Source organism: Gossypium arboreum, chromosome 10 (assembly GCF_025698485.1).
Source record: "Gossypium arboreum isolate Shixiya-1 chromosome 10, ASM2569848v2, whole genome shotgun sequence".
In the NCBI taxonomy this organism is placed as follows: domain Eukaryota; kingdom Viridiplantae; phylum Streptophyta; class Magnoliopsida; order Malvales; family Malvaceae; genus Gossypium; species Gossypium arboreum.
Genome location: NC_069079.1, coordinates 769,008 through 783,505, shown reverse-complemented (window position 1 = coordinate 783,505; position 14,498 = coordinate 769,008). Strand labels below are relative to the sequence as shown.

The window sequence follows — 14,498 nt, the reverse complement described above, 5'->3', positions numbered from 1 at the left end:
ATTATACACATAATACAAAATTAATAATTAAATTATACCATATGGATTTAACTGTTTGGGTTGAGATTAAATTTTCAAAATTCAAATACCACATTACTGATCAAATTAAAATACAAAGATTAAATTTACAAGTTTCACAAAATACAGGGACTAATAGCTAAATTTAACTGCAAGTATATTATACACAGCTTGATAACAAGCTTTGCCTCTGTAATGATTGTAGCATACACACCATGTAGTTTATATCAACATTTGCACATCATCAATAGGAAATTAAACATGTAAAAACTTTAGAAAAAAGATTACTTTTACAGGCTATAATTTACCTTGTCTAAAAGAAAACTAACTAGTTTTTTAACCCCTTGGGGTTACTCTCCAAGTGTGATGATTCAACATTTTTGTATGCTTAACAGTATTTTACTCGTGACCGATACCGGAAAATAGTATGAAAATCCATCGTTATCTAGACGGGGACAACATCGGCGTTCTGATTATCATCACATGTCAAAATAAGACCTTCAACGTACATTGGGAGAAGGCACCGAATCCATTGACAGCGTGTTGAGATCGGTTCTGATGGTGGAACGATCATGAGCACATTGTCATGGCGCTGGACGACTCCCAGTACACTGACGGTACTCCCCTCTTTTATGTAACTGTGTCACAACATGTCGTCACAATCAGGGCTGAGCAAGAAAACTCGAAAATTAATTCAAATCGATGTGTTTGGATTAGTTTACGTGATACAAGTTTAAAAACTGCTGTCTAAAACTAAACCGAATTTTATTGTTATTTAATTTATAATTAATTTTAATATTTTATGATATAAAATAAATATTCTATATTTAAAATAATTAAAAATTACGGTTTTTAAAAATATTTATGAAAAATACTAAAATTTTGTAAAATAATATTTAAAAACCATAAAATATAACTCATTTTATCAAAATAAGTATTGAAAACCCGAACTGACAGGCAATTATGATTAACTGAAGTTTATGGTCACAAAGACACAACGATGTGCACAATAGAGGTTAAAGTACATAACAGGTCTCTATATTCTAGGAACTATATCAAATTAGTTCTTATATTATTAAATGAATCAATTTAATTACTGTAAGTCTAAATCGTAATAGAGTTAACATTTAATGTATAAAAAATGTCATTAAAATTATTATTTTTCAATTGCAATTCAATTCCAGGCAAGAGATTTCATTTCCCGAAAGATAAAGAACTTTAAAAATATTAATTCTATTAAACAATAAATGATATTTTTTAAAGTTAATGTTAATTTTATTTCAATTTAATCTTATTTGATTCTTTTTAATAATATAGAAATAAATCGATCTATTTAAGCACAACATAAAAGTATAAGCACAACAGGAAATACATACCCCTCCTTTAGGTGCATTATACGGTCATCGCTCGACAGCTTGCGCTCTGCTAGCCAGCTTAAGAAGCTCGTAGATAAGTCCTTGTTTTCCTTTGTTATATCAACTACAGTGGCTGGTTCGACAAATGGAGCAACCTTAGCGCCATAACCTGCTTTCACTAATGCTCTTAATCCGGATTGGAAATCCGATATGTAGAAATCAGCAACATAATTCTGTTCACAATAAAAATAACGGTTTAAGAGACGATTTACAGACAGGTTCAATCTTGAAGATGTTTCTAATCCGAATCAAATACCTCGGAATAACTACATCCCCAAGAGAAGCAACGATGTTTAGGGTTCGAACTTTTCCCGCCCCATCCTTTATACTCGTACAATTCTGTGGACACATAAACACATCTAGCCACCTTCTGGTAAGATGACTCCAAAGGAATGCTGCCACAGGTGACAATCTGCAACAAGCATTGTGATTTTATTAACTCTATTATAGCATAATCGATAAGAATTAACGACTTACGGGTCTACTAGGAAACTTTATAAGCATAAGCTTTGGGTTTCATTGTTAAAATCAAATAAGATAACTGGTTCAATTTGAAGAAGACAAAGTCCGTGAGAACAAATCAATGCCATGTGGTAATGGTAACCATAGATTTCCAATGAACAACACAAGCAGTTCCCACACATTAAATGATGTACCCTACTAGTGGGTTTAGCATGTGAAGCATGCCTTCCCATGAGCCTAAAATCATGTGCACTAAATGTAACTTCTAAATGAATGGACATGAGTGATGGAAACTCAAAACCTATATTACTTGGACTCGAGTGTGGGTATCGAATATGGTTTGATTTCTCCAAGTTTTTCAATGTATTTGAAGGGTACTTAGAGGTCTTATCCCCATATCTGTCCCGGACATGATTATCGGATATGAGCACTTCAAGAAAAACGAAGAGTAGAAGCGACATAACCCAAAATCATATAGCTTCCATGATATAAATAGTAAATTAAATTGGTAAAAGTACCATGGAGGCCCCTATACTAAATATCAGATTGCGTTTTGCCCCCTCTACTCAAAAAATAGATAAATTAATTCTTGTACGTTAAATCGAAGGGTAAACTAGTCCTATTAAAAATTTCATTCATTTTTCCCGTTAAAAACTGATCTTGTATGTAAATATGATGTACACATGGCATGTCACGTATCCCTGTCTAGTTATTCTATCAGTCACGTTAGCTTTTAACAGTATAGATGGATAATTTTTTTAACAAAAAAGACTAACATATTCTTTGAACTAACATATAGGGATTAATTTGCCCATTTTTTGAATACAGAGAGTAAATTTGATAGTACAGAAGCCTCCATGATATTTTTACCTAAATATGTCTAGAGAACAAAATTATCAACACTACATCAAATAGCTACATTTTCTTTTTGAATGAATAACTACTAGCTATACTTGGTTCAGCATTAACTCTATTTAGAATGTAAGCTTATGCATTGCATATTACTTGAATAAAAATCATATAAGAGATCAAATGGTATGATGCATTGACAATAAGTACTATAATCACAAGGTATGATGCATTGACAACAAGTACTATAATCACAAATCATATATTAAACCATAAAAGATTCAAATTATTTCTAGCAAAGAATATGTATTCAACACCATCCAGTGACTTCTTTAAACTATAAAAACATTGTTGAGAGTAACGGCAAGTTACGTTGCATTCTCGAAAAATGAACTCTGGTTCAAACATTGCATATAATATTGTTGGGAAAAACATCTATAACCTTCGAAAAGATTTCTCTTCGTGGACCGTAAAATAAATATAGAGTAATTGGGTGTAATAGTATGTCACATTACACTCTCGACGAGGGAAATCTTATTTAAACCTTGCAGATAATATAGTTGAGAGAAACAATCATAACCCTCGAAAAAGATTATTCTTCGTGGACTGTAATAGACATAGAGCAATTGGATGTAATGGTAACTCACGTAATACTTTCGAGGAGTGAACTCAAGTTCAAACTTGTATATAATATTGTAGAGAGAAACAATCATAACCTTGAAAAAATTACTCTTCGTGGACCATAAAACGGACATATAGCAATTGAGTGTAATAGTAAGTCAGACTACAAGGACATCATCGAGAGAACAGATCATAACCCCAAAAACATTACTCTTCGTGAACTATACAACAATTGGGTGTAATGGTAAGTTATATTATGCTCTCACGGAGTGAACTCGAGTTCAAACTTGCAGATAATATCTTAGGGATAAACAACCATAAGCCCGAAAAAAATACTCTTCGCCCTAAAGCAAATAGACATGCAAAAATAAACTTAAATATAAGGTAGTAAAAAATTTACCCCAGTAACCTTCACATATTGGCCATCAACAGCTCCTCTAAGCTCAGCATCTGGGTATTTCCTAATGAAACCCAACAAGCCTTTCCTTCCCCAAATGCAATTCCAAGCTAATCCCAGCCCCATTGGCACCACCACCGCACCGACAGCTCCAAGGACCAACACCTTTTTAATAGCCACCATAAGAAACGCTCCAACCAACAACCCCATAGCTACCACCACCATCACTACCCAAACCATAGCTTTAGACACCCCAAACCCATACTTCACCCCTTCCCGGAGATTCGTCATCGCCGGTCCGTACACCGATTTCCCCGACACAACACTTGTTTGCTCAGCCTGGCCGAGCTGCCCCGACCTCCTGGGACCCGAAGTGATGAGTCCAGTGGGCTGAAGCGGCAATGGCCCAGAAGATTTCCTGATCGGGCCTGAATTCGACCCAGATCGGATGGATCCACTGTTAGGCTGAGACGAAGACGAAGAACGTGAAGGTTGTGAAAACAATGACTGTTGCTTAGAATTGGGGTTCGAATTGGAAAGACCACCACTGGTTGATGAACGATCAACCACTGCGATATCAAACATTTTTCCCAAATCCCCAGACTTTTTAACGTCACCACCGGTGTACGGCACTGCCCTTGACGACATTGTCGGCTGCTTTTCTTTGAGCTGCTCCGGTCTCCCAGATACCAACAAGCCACTGCTTAGCTGGTGTGACACAGCCCGAGAACCCATTTGTTTCCTCTCCTTTTTTACTTACTATTTTCTATGAATTAAACTTTACAAAAACTATAAGGATTTTTGGAAAAAAAGAAGAAGAGATGAAGAATTATTGAGCTTGTGGAGGTTGCAGGGAGTGGAGTGTACTGTGGAAGAGAATGGTGGAATTAGAGTATATGGGGAATAGGAGAATGACGTAAATGTGTTAGATGAAATGCGATAATGACATGTGTGTCCCCTTTGTCGTTCAAATGGCGGTGCTCTCCTCTCCACTTGTGTATATATGTATTGGAATAATTTTAGTTTGAGTCCCTTTATTATGGTATAATTTAACATTTAGTCTTTTTATTTTGGGTTAAATCATTTTTATGGGCACAATAATAGATATACTAAAATTCATTTCTCTTTCTTTTCCTAAGTTTTCTCTTTCTTTTCATTTTTGGAATCCATCGCCCTATCGAAAGTTTTGTTAATAAAGTTATTTCTACAATTGAAAAATTCGTTACTTCTTCAAATGTGCTAAAACGCATTCATTTTCCCCCATTTATCCCTATTTCTTAGAAACCTTTTGGTAGGAACTTATTTAAATTCAATATGGATGATTCAGTTCTTGAAAACCCAGAAAAGGTGAAAACAGGTGCTCTCATCCGAGATGACCAGCAAATTAGGTATAGGAATATCCCTTGTGCAAGTAGTGTTCAAGTTGAGTTATAGGCCTTAAGAGATAGGCTATACTTAGCGACTTCATTAAATGTTAATGACTTAGAGATTGAAGTTGATGCTACCACTATTATTTGCCTTATGTCTAATAATAACTCTGCTAATGTGATCCTCTTATCTTTGGTTGATGAGTACAGGACGCTTCGGTAATCTTTGATTATTAAGCCGTTGCTACATGTATTTCGAGAATGAAACAAATGTGTGAATGCCTTGGCCTGTTTAGGGCATAACTTCCAATCTACTTCCCGTTGTTGCGTAATTGTATTATGTATCAAACTTGTCTCTTTTATATTTTATAAATCTTATTTTGTTTTTCAACAAATATAGTTAAACAACTTTAGAAATGTGTCAATTATTGGTTTTTGTTGATATTTATGAGGAAATCTATAAAATTTAAATTTATTGCATGCATTGAAAATTTTAAATACAATTATGCTGAAAGAAAGCAAAAACTTTTGTTTCAATGGAATAAATATGAACAATTGTTTTTTTATTTTTCAATATTTATTTTAAGGGTTATAACATATGATGCAATTATTTTAAAATATATTATAAATTTTGGGTGGACCAAAAGTTATTTTGTAAGACCAACATAATCATTGTTAATAAATTATTTAATATTTACAATTTAGTACTAAATAAATAACCAGATTTTCTTCTATAAATTAATGTTAATGAGTCTATTGTTACAAAGAATGTGGCAACATTTGTAAATAGTTATTCAACTATAAAATATGCGTAAATAAAAAGGGTATATATTTAGAATTTATAGTGTTGATTATTGTTTATGTGTAATTTGTATTTAAATCGTACTAACCACATTGTTATTAGGATTTTGCTCTATTATAATTCATAAAAATATATATATTTAAACTAAATTCGCATTATAAAGTCATCGTTATATATTCACAAAAACTTATATCAAGTAATATCAAATTCGAATTTAATCTTGAAATCCTCTTAATTAGGTTCAGCTCAATTATAATTTTACTAAAAAAATATTTTTACAAATAAGTAAATATTATTTTGAGAGAATTTTTTCTTTTTATATTTTTTATATAAAATCTAGAAAAATATATGCATGATATGAAATTCAAACTCAAAACATCGTAAACTCTACTCTCTCGATTTTATCAACTCAATTAAAGATATATTTAATTTTTATATTAATTTTTTATAATTTGAACATGCCATAATTTAGTTTCTTAAATATAATTGATTCATATTCTTGTTTTTCTAATTTTTTTTAAATCTAAATAATTTTCAAACAATTTAAAAATACAAAATACAACACAAACCCATTTACCCAAAATAGCCCAAAGCCCATTTTTTGTGGGTACTTGATCCAAAATACCATAAGATCATATTAGACAACATTAAATCCAAAAGGCTCATTCGAATTTAATTTGAACTGATAAAACGATGACCCAACCTATAAAACAAATTAATTTTTTAAGAGTCTATTTTACTTACAATTTCTTCTACCCTTAAATTGAAAGAAAAAGACGTAGTTAAATATATTCAAACCCACATATTTTAGTTATTAAAATAACAACTATGCCCATTAAAGTTCGGCTCAATCCATAAAAAAATTAATTATAAAATAATGTTATTTATTTATTTATTCCATGCTTTTGAAAGATTGCCTATCATTATTCTTAGGAACCAAAAGGCATTTGGCTTAGCTTGTAAGTCATTGAAGAAAAGTTCCATGAGTAATAAACCATACATATTAGAGAAGCATTTTTCTTTGTATGTTCAAATGGGTAGCCCACTTGCCACCACACAAAAAAATTCCCTCCAAATCATTAAATATATATTTCTTTAGTTTTGGAATAAAGTGAAGATTGGGTGCTCTTATTTCATTTCTTTTTTAAAAAATAATTAATTAATTAATCTCGTGTGTTGGCTCGATGGTCAGAGTGTTCACCACCCTAAATATGGTTGGGGTTTGAGTCATATTAATTATGTTGTCGTTAGAGCTTCACCTTCATTTTGCAATTCACCAAAAAATAATAATAAATAATTGTTTGCATAACAGTAGTTTGTGCTTTTTAAATTAATATTTTTAAAATTTTTAATGTAAATAATCGATTATTCTTTTTTATTTGATCAGAGATCAAATTAAACTCTATATAATTTATAAGGTATATCTTTAATTGATTATGTACGAAGAGTATTTCGCATCGTAATTAGGCCTAACCATTGAAAATTTTGATTGCAAAGTTTTATCAGTGCAAATTTAAAATTTTTCAAGTTGAATTGATGAGTGGAGGCATACTAAGGGTTGAATTTAGATGTAATCAAGCTGAATTGATTTTAAATACTGTCAAACTCGAATTTGATTTTGGTATTGGGTTCGAATTCGATAGAATGTCAATTTTTAAGTTTGAGTTCGACTCAAGATACAATCAAGCTATAGGAGTTCAAACTCAATTAAGTTCGTTTATCAGTTTTTGCACTCAAGCTCAAATTTAAGTTTGGCTTGATAATTAAGCTCAAGACTAACAATATATATTAAGGATAATAACATAATTTAACAATATAAAAATTTTAAAAAAATTCGATAAGATTCATGAGCTATTTAAGTTTGAGTATTAGTAAGCTCGAATTCTGCTTAATCAATGGCTTGAGCTATTCGAACTTGACTTGATAATTATTAAAACGAATTTGATTTTTAGTTAAACTCAAATAACTTGTGAATATTAGAATATGATTTACACCTCTACCGGTGATAACCTTACAAGTACATAAATGATAGAGCCATCCACTATCTAATATACTTTTGAGTCGAGTAACTTTTAAACAGATTTGATAAACAACCAACCCACCCGTTGAATTTACAGGTCTAATTGCAAATGCAATGATGAAAACGAAAACATTAGCTACTGTGGCCATTTAGCATTGATTGGTGATGAACAATGAATGATGATGCAAAATGGATTCGTTGTTTCTTATCTGTTTTATCTTTCCCTTTATTTCACATAAGTGTTTTTCCTTTCGACCCAAGTAATCACGAGAAACCCTTGAAAAATTCATCTGCTAAAACCACACCTTTATTACAAAAAATAAAAAGAAAAAGAAAAAGAAAATCAAAAGATACCGTGAAAAGAAAATTGCACTCAAAATATTTCCAAATTCCACGCATTTAGATTTTTTGCTCATCATTTCAACCCATTTTTCTGAATTTTGATTTGATTTTCGTCGCTTTTTTTTTTTTGAGCAATTCATGAAACCCGTCTTCCCTTTTCCAATCTTGCTCAAATCCCATGTTTTCGAATCAGTTCATGAAGTTCTTGAAATCAACCCATACATTCAGAAGGAAAATACCTTTTGATTGTTTGTTTTAACCCTTCTTAAAAGCCTGAAAAAAGCCATGGGAAGTTCATGTTTCAATGGTTTTCGCCTTCGAAAATCGAGGAGCAAGCATTTACAACTCCCATCATCGTCGGCGAAAGCACGGCTAAATTCCGATACGGTGAATATGGATAAGAAGAGATTTGATAGCTTGGAATCATGGTCGATGATTTTGGATTCGGAGAATGTGGAAACGTGGGAAGTTTCGAAGGAAGATCAAGAGGAATGGACGGCTGATCTTTCTCAATTGTTTATAGGTAATAAATTTGCTTCTGGTGCTCATAGTAGGATTTATCGTGGGATTTATAAGCAGAGAGCTGTTGCTGTAAAAATGGTGAGGATCCCTCATCATAAGGAAGACACTCGATTACAGCTTGAGCAACAGTTCAAATCTGAAGTAGCTTTGCTCTCACGCTTGTTTCATCCCAACATAGTTCAGGTAATACAAAGGGTTAAATTCTGCTATTAATCCCTGTATATATTGAGATTGTTCTATTTTGGTCAAGTTTAGGTCCAGTAGTTAAATGATTTTGGTTAAATTCTGTTGTTAACCTCGTAGTATAGTAAGTTGTGGATTAATTTATGTTCTCTAATTTTACCATTTTCAATCTCTATATATATTTTCTAGATTTAAAATTTTAGTCTAAACTCAAACAACGGCTTTTGAATGCATTATTATACAAAAATAACAAGCTAACATAATATTAGACGGACAAATCCATAAATTTAATTATAATTTTATCTTGTATTAAATTGTAATTTCATCATTTTGAAGGAGATTAAATAGAATTTTTAGGGAGACTAAAGTGTAATTTTTACTATATATGAATTTATAATTTTTTTATTTATAAAAAATTAAATTGAATTTTTTCATTTTGGGAGCCAAGGCCCTGCCTACTCCCTCATATTCACCTCTAGTATTATACATTTGATAATATATTTTTACATAAGATTTTGAAAATAGCATAACATAATTTAATGAATTTGATGATTATCATTTGGTTTGGACTAAAATGTTAAAATTTGAAAAGTATAAAGATTAAAAATGACCAAATTAAAATGTAGGATCTAAATTCATTACTTACGCATTGTATAGGGACTAATAACAGAAATTCACCAAAGAAATATAGCTTTTGTTGCTAAAAGTCGTCCCTTTTTTTTACAGTTTATTGCTGCTTGTAAGAAGCCACCTGTGTATTGTATTATCACGGAGTACATGTCACAAGGGACTTTGAGGATGTACCTAAACAAGAAAGAACCGTACTCGCTTTCGACGGAGACGATACTGAGGTTAGCTCTCGACATATCTCGAGGAATGGAGTATCTTCACTCGCAAGGTGTGATCCACAGAGACCTCAAATCAAATAATCTGCTGCTAAACGATGAGATGCGGGTTAAGGTGGCGGATTTTGGTACATCGTGTTTAGAAACACAGTGCCTCGAAACGAAAGGGAACATGGGAACTTACCGCTGGATGGCGCCCGAAATGATTAGAGAGAAACCGTATACTAGGAAAGTCGACGTGTACAGCTTCGGGATCGTGTTATGGGAGCTTATGACGGCTTTGCTTCCTTTCCAAGGAATGACACCAGTGCAGGCTGCTTTTGCTGTGGCTGAAAAGGTTTGATATCTACAATAAGATTCAAAAAATTCTTTACTAGTTACATAGAGTGAGTTGAAAAAGAAATGAGAGATTTCAGGCTATTTAGGACATTTTCATTGCTTGATCGATGATAACTGTACTTTCCACAGTACCTTCTTCTGGTATTATAGATTACATGTGCAAAATCATTGTCTTTTCTTAAAGACAATGATCGGCTCTTTCGAGAGAAGTTTTCAATATGTCGACTACTGGGCAACCGATCGGACTCCCAATGTAAGGTATTGTCCTAGGGGAAGGTTTTGTTCCCATTCTCTGTGAAAAGTTAGCATGCCATAAGGCGCTGCCCTAAGAGCCTAGTTCATAGAGCGGGCGCCTCGACTATGCATGGGTGTATGATCACCTACCAAGGCAACGTGAGCATCTCACCCTTAGAAGGGTTTGAACCCTTGACCTATACCATATATGTCATATCCAGGTGACCTATATACAATAAGTTAAGGGTTCAAACCCTACCAAAGACAAGACACTCATGTCGCCTTGGTGGATGGCCATATGCCCACGTATAATCAAGGTGCCCCTTTCGTGAACCAGGCTCTCAAGACAGCTATTCATGGTATGTTGGCTCTCGACAGAGCATGGGAGACAAAATCCTCCTAAGGGACAATACTTTCGATTGTTAGTAGTTCGATTAGCTGGCCAAGAGATGATATTTTGAAAATTTCTTCCAAAAGCTTGTTTCTCTATGCTTAACCTTATGATGCAGCTCCTCTAATGTTTTGATACTTTTTTTCATCAGAACGAACGACCTCCGTTGCCGGAGAGTTGTCAACCCGCACTTGCACACCTCATAAAGCGCTGTTGGGCAGCGAACCCTGCAAAGCGACCAGATTTCTCCGACATTGTTTCCACCTTGGAAAAGTATGATGAATGCGTCAAGGAAGGCCTTCCGTTAACTTCCCACTCGGGACTGGTTAGCCGAAACGTCATCCTCGAACGATTAAAAGGATGTGTATCTATGAGCTCTTCGATACCAGTACAAGCTTGACTCTTTGTAGAAGATGTTGGTATTGCTATAGCTCTCATGGTTAAAGATTATTTCATAATAATTTGTACATATTTGATGTTCTTTTAATTAACCAAAGGCTGAAAGGTTGCTACATAGAGTGATTTAGGATTTGAACCCATTATTCTGTTATTCCTTATGTAAATTGATTCTATTGAAACAATATGATTTAAATATATGCTTACAATTTGATTGTTTTTTTGGAACCATTTTTCGATTTGAGTCAATCATTGTCATTCAGTTTTACCAACCGAGTTTTCAGGTAGGTTCATTTCGGGTTATTTGTTTGAGTCATTCTGGGTATGGATTATTTCGAGTCTAGATCATGTCAGCATCGTAATAATCTAATCTTTTCATCCACCTAACCTTTAATTTAGGTGTCAAATATCAATTTAAATATAAAATGGAATAAAATTTAAAACACGTAAATTAAATTGTAAACATGTATCTACTTATTGTATGAATAACACGTTTTAAATTTGATTATATGTTTTAAATATGCTTCGGATTAAAACCAAAGCTAACAGTTAACACCTTACTAATAAAAGGACCTAAATGATATAATTCTAATAATAGAAGGAATTCCGTGCAATTAACCCTTTCAAGCATGAACCATCACGTGCGGCAAGCTACCAACCAAGATTTACCGACCCAAAAACCAAATACAAAAATCCCATTTTGCTGTCAGACACCAAACATTCAGTAAAGAAAGGGAGAAATTGTTGAAAATCAATGGCGTCGTCTAAGCTCCAAGCTCTATGGAACCACCCTGCCGGACCCAAGACCAGTGAGTTGACTCGCTTGCTCTCTTAACCCAATTACTATTAGATATTAATGGACCCTTTATTCTCATTTATTCGATTAATTAATGAAAACCGAACTCTCCTATTTCGATTTTAGGTGAGAAGATCCTTTGCTTTCCATGAGCTAACTTTGGATGTAGAAGATTTGGGTTTCTCTTTAATCTGTTTGTGCTAGAAACTGTGAAGCGTATTGCTTGTAAATTTTAGAACTTTAATGACTGTAGAAAACTAGTAATGTTATGTATAAAAGTTGTGGGTTTTTCAGAATATACGATAATAATGGAGCAATTTCCTTTTTTTCTCAAAAAAAAAAATCAATTTAGGATAAAATTGTAGGCTGCATGCACCATTTGGGAAGAAGACTAATATTCCATAACTCCATGATTGAAAGTGAAGAATAGTTGTCTCTGTGATTCGTATTTAGATTACATAAAGTCATAAAGGGATGAATGTGCGTAAAAGTACGATGGAGAACCTTGTACTAGGATTCCTTATATATCAGATCAAAGAGTAAATTGGTACTTCTGTTAAAAATTCGATCCATTTCTACAGTTAAATATTGGTCTCTATATGTTAGAATGAGATACAGATGGCTGGTTATTTTGTCTGCAACATCTGTCTTTAACAGCAGAAATGACTTGTTTGCTCTTTGATCTAAAGGGATTAATTTGCCCATTTTCTAACTAAAAAGGGCAAAATACAATTTGAATTCTAGTATAAGGGCCTCCATGAAACTTTTACCGATCAATGTGAGGTTTTATGAACTTCTGATAGTCCCATCAATATAAATATAAACAGATACTTTGGTGGGTGACATGTACAATAGGGAGTACAAGTGCATTATTTCTTTGTACTAAATTGTCTAGCCTTAATACTTGCATAAGCTAATGTCTTGTTGTTTCATCAGTTCACTTTTGGGCCCCAACTTTTAAATGGGGCATTAGCATAGCCAACGTTGCAGACTTCACTAAGCCGCCAGAAAAACTTTCCTACCCTCAGCAAATAGGTAATAATGCTTATTGTGTTTTAACGTACCTCTTACCTGTGTGTTGCAAATGTCTCACACCTCTTATTCTACTCTCATACTTGCTTCTTTATATTTACATGTATTTGAGGCTTGTTTAATTGGGTTGCATCTGATTTTAACAGTCTTTTCTAGTTTTCTGAGTGTTATTTTCTGGTACGCAGCGGTTACTTGCACTGGAGTTATCTGGTCACGCTATAGCACTGTAATAACTCCAGTAAGTTTGATGATTAATTTGGATTTACCTTCCTTCTAACGACTCCATGAAATCAACGTTATCAAAGAGAAATATACAAACAAACGTGTACATGTACATCTTGACCCAGATCACATCCTTAATATGAACCATTGTCTTCATTTTTTACTTGTTTTCCATATTAGGCTTGCGCCATTTTTGTGCCGTATAGATTTGGTTTGGTTTGCTTCTGATTGTAGTTCATTTCCTTGGTTTCAAAATGTAGAAAAACTGGAACCTCTTCAGTGTAAACATTGTTATGGCTGGAACAGGGTTATATCAGCTAGCACGAAAAATACAGTAAGTGAACACAACCGATGATATTCGTTTACTTTCCCTTGTTTGAACCTTTTTGCACCGTGTTTCAGATCTATTGGCCGAGCAAGCAAAGAGTTAATTATTATTCCAATCATTTATCCAATGCTTGTTTTAATGTCTGGCTAAACTTTTGCTTTGTTGTTAGGGTAAACAATACCTAAAGTCACTAAACTATTAGTAAGTTTACATTTTGGTTACACTTCTTCAAAAAGTTACAAAATAGTCACTAAACTATTCGATTTTTTTTTTTAAAATCAGTCTAGCAAGCTCTAAACAATAATAGGTACGGTGGATCAATATTCACTGACGAATAGAAAAGCATACTTTGTTTCAAATTGATTTGATGGTCAGTATCGAAAATCAGAGAAAAAAGTTGTTTGAATGTTGGTTTATAGATTTGTAACGTCCAAAGTTGTTTCATAAAAAAATTAAACTATAGAGGTTATACAGTAGCAAGTTTAATAATTCAATCATTTAAATGAAAACTTTCGAATCGTTTAGTAACCATTTTGTAACTTTTTAAAGTTAAGTAATCGAAACGTAAATTTAGTGACATTGGGTGTAGTTTACCCTTAATGTTATTGCCATTTATTTGGTATGGTTGCTTCTCGTTGCACTGTTTATATGTTTTTCCCTCCATGTTCAGGCATGATTTCTTTTCAGAGGCAGAGATAGAGCCGGCTATTGCAAAAGAATGATTGACCGTATCTGCCAAAACCCTTTGTTTTCTTGGGCAAATATCAGCCATCTTGCCTTATTGTTTTTACAATTGATTTAAGCATTGAGCAAGAATTTATTCAAGAATGACCTGTTGGGGAAATTTGTTTTGGTCTGTGCCACCAACAGATATTGAGCAATTGAATTCTAAACGATGGGACTATTTTGAAAATGGT

The 14,498-nt window shown here is 33.2% G+C and overlaps 3 protein-coding genes across 4 annotated transcripts; 2 read left to right on the top strand and 1 right to left on the bottom strand.

Moving 5' to 3' along the window:
- Positions 1 to 71: 71 nt before the first annotated feature.
- LOC108457984 (uncharacterized membrane protein At1g16860-like) lies at positions 72 to 4,732 on the bottom strand. 2 transcript variants are annotated; one of them, XM_017757208.2, is made up of 4 exons: positions 3,766 to 4,732; positions 1,690 to 1,845; positions 1,395 to 1,606; positions 72 to 656 (listed from the first exon to the last, which is right to left on the bottom strand). In XM_017757208.2, the coding sequence occupies exons 1-4, from the start codon at positions 4,495 to 4,497 to the stop codon at positions 464 to 466; spliced, it is 1,293 nt and encodes a 430-aa protein (XP_017612697.1). In that variant the 5' UTR covers positions 4,498 to 4,732; the 3' UTR covers positions 72 to 463. The 2 variants fall into 2 exon arrangements, with proteins under 2 accessions (XP_017612697.1, XP_017612698.1); XM_017757209.2 differs by having other exon boundaries at positions 560 to 686.
- Positions 4,733 to 7,948: 3,216 nt separating this feature from the next.
- LOC108459817 (serine/threonine/tyrosine-protein kinase HT1-like) lies at positions 7,949 to 11,431 on the top strand. The gene is made up of 3 exons (XM_017759217.2): positions 7,949 to 8,998; positions 9,725 to 10,180; positions 10,959 to 11,431. Exons 1-3 carry the CDS (start codon positions 8,579 to 8,581, stop codon positions 11,205 to 11,207), a joined length of 1,125 nt encoding a protein of 374 aa, XP_017614706.1. The 5' UTR covers positions 7,949 to 8,578; the 3' UTR covers positions 11,208 to 11,431.
- Positions 11,432 to 11,846: 415 nt separating this feature from the next.
- LOC108460865 (mitochondrial pyruvate carrier 4) lies at positions 11,847 to 14,494 on the top strand. Its single transcript, XM_017760557.2, has 5 exons — positions 11,847 to 12,012; positions 12,936 to 13,034; positions 13,217 to 13,269; positions 13,514 to 13,587; positions 14,252 to 14,494. The coding sequence occupies exons 1-5, from the start codon at positions 11,958 to 11,960 to the stop codon at positions 14,301 to 14,303; spliced, it is 333 nt and encodes a 110-aa protein (XP_017616046.1). The 5' UTR covers positions 11,847 to 11,957; the 3' UTR covers positions 14,304 to 14,494.
- Positions 14,495 to 14,498: the final 4 nt, after the last annotated feature.

Excerpts from the sequence above, each read along its gene's own strand:
- LOC108459817 (XM_017759217.2), top strand. The coding sequence starts at position 8,579 with ATGGGAAGTTCATGTTTCAATGGTTTTCGCCTTCGAAAATCGAGGAGC. Across the intron at positions 8,999-9,724 it reads TTCATCCCAACATAGTTCAG|TTTATTGCTGCTTGTAAGAA; the intron begins GTAATACAAAGG and ends TTTTTTTTACAG. Across the intron at positions 10,181-10,958 it reads CTTTTGCTGTGGCTGAAAAG|AACGAACGACCTCCGTTGCC; the intron begins GTTTGATATCTA and ends TTTTTTCATCAG.
- LOC108460865 (XM_017760557.2), top strand. The coding sequence starts at position 11,958 with ATGGCGTCGTCTAAGCTCCAAGCTCTATGGAACCACCCTGCCGGACCC. Across the intron at positions 13,035-13,216 it reads TTCCTACCCTCAGCAAATAG|CGGTTACTTGCACTGGAGTT; the intron begins GTAATAATGCTT and ends TCTGGTACGCAG. Across the intron at positions 13,270-13,513 it reads ATAGCACTGTAATAACTCCA|AAAAACTGGAACCTCTTCAG; the intron begins GTAAGTTTGATG and ends TTCAAAATGTAG.
- LOC108457984 (XM_017757208.2), bottom strand. The coding sequence starts at position 4,497 with ATGGGTTCTCGGGCTGTGTCACACCAGCTAAGCAGTGGCTTGTTGGTA. Across the intron at positions 1,846-3,765 it reads AATATGTGAAGGTTACTGGG|ATTGTCACCTGTGGCAGCAT; the intron begins GTAAATTTTTTA and ends TGCTTGTTGCAG. Across the intron at positions 657-1,394 it reads ATAATGCACCTAAAGGAGGG|TTACATAAAAGAGGGGAGTA; the intron begins GTATGTATTTCC and ends GTTGTGACACAG.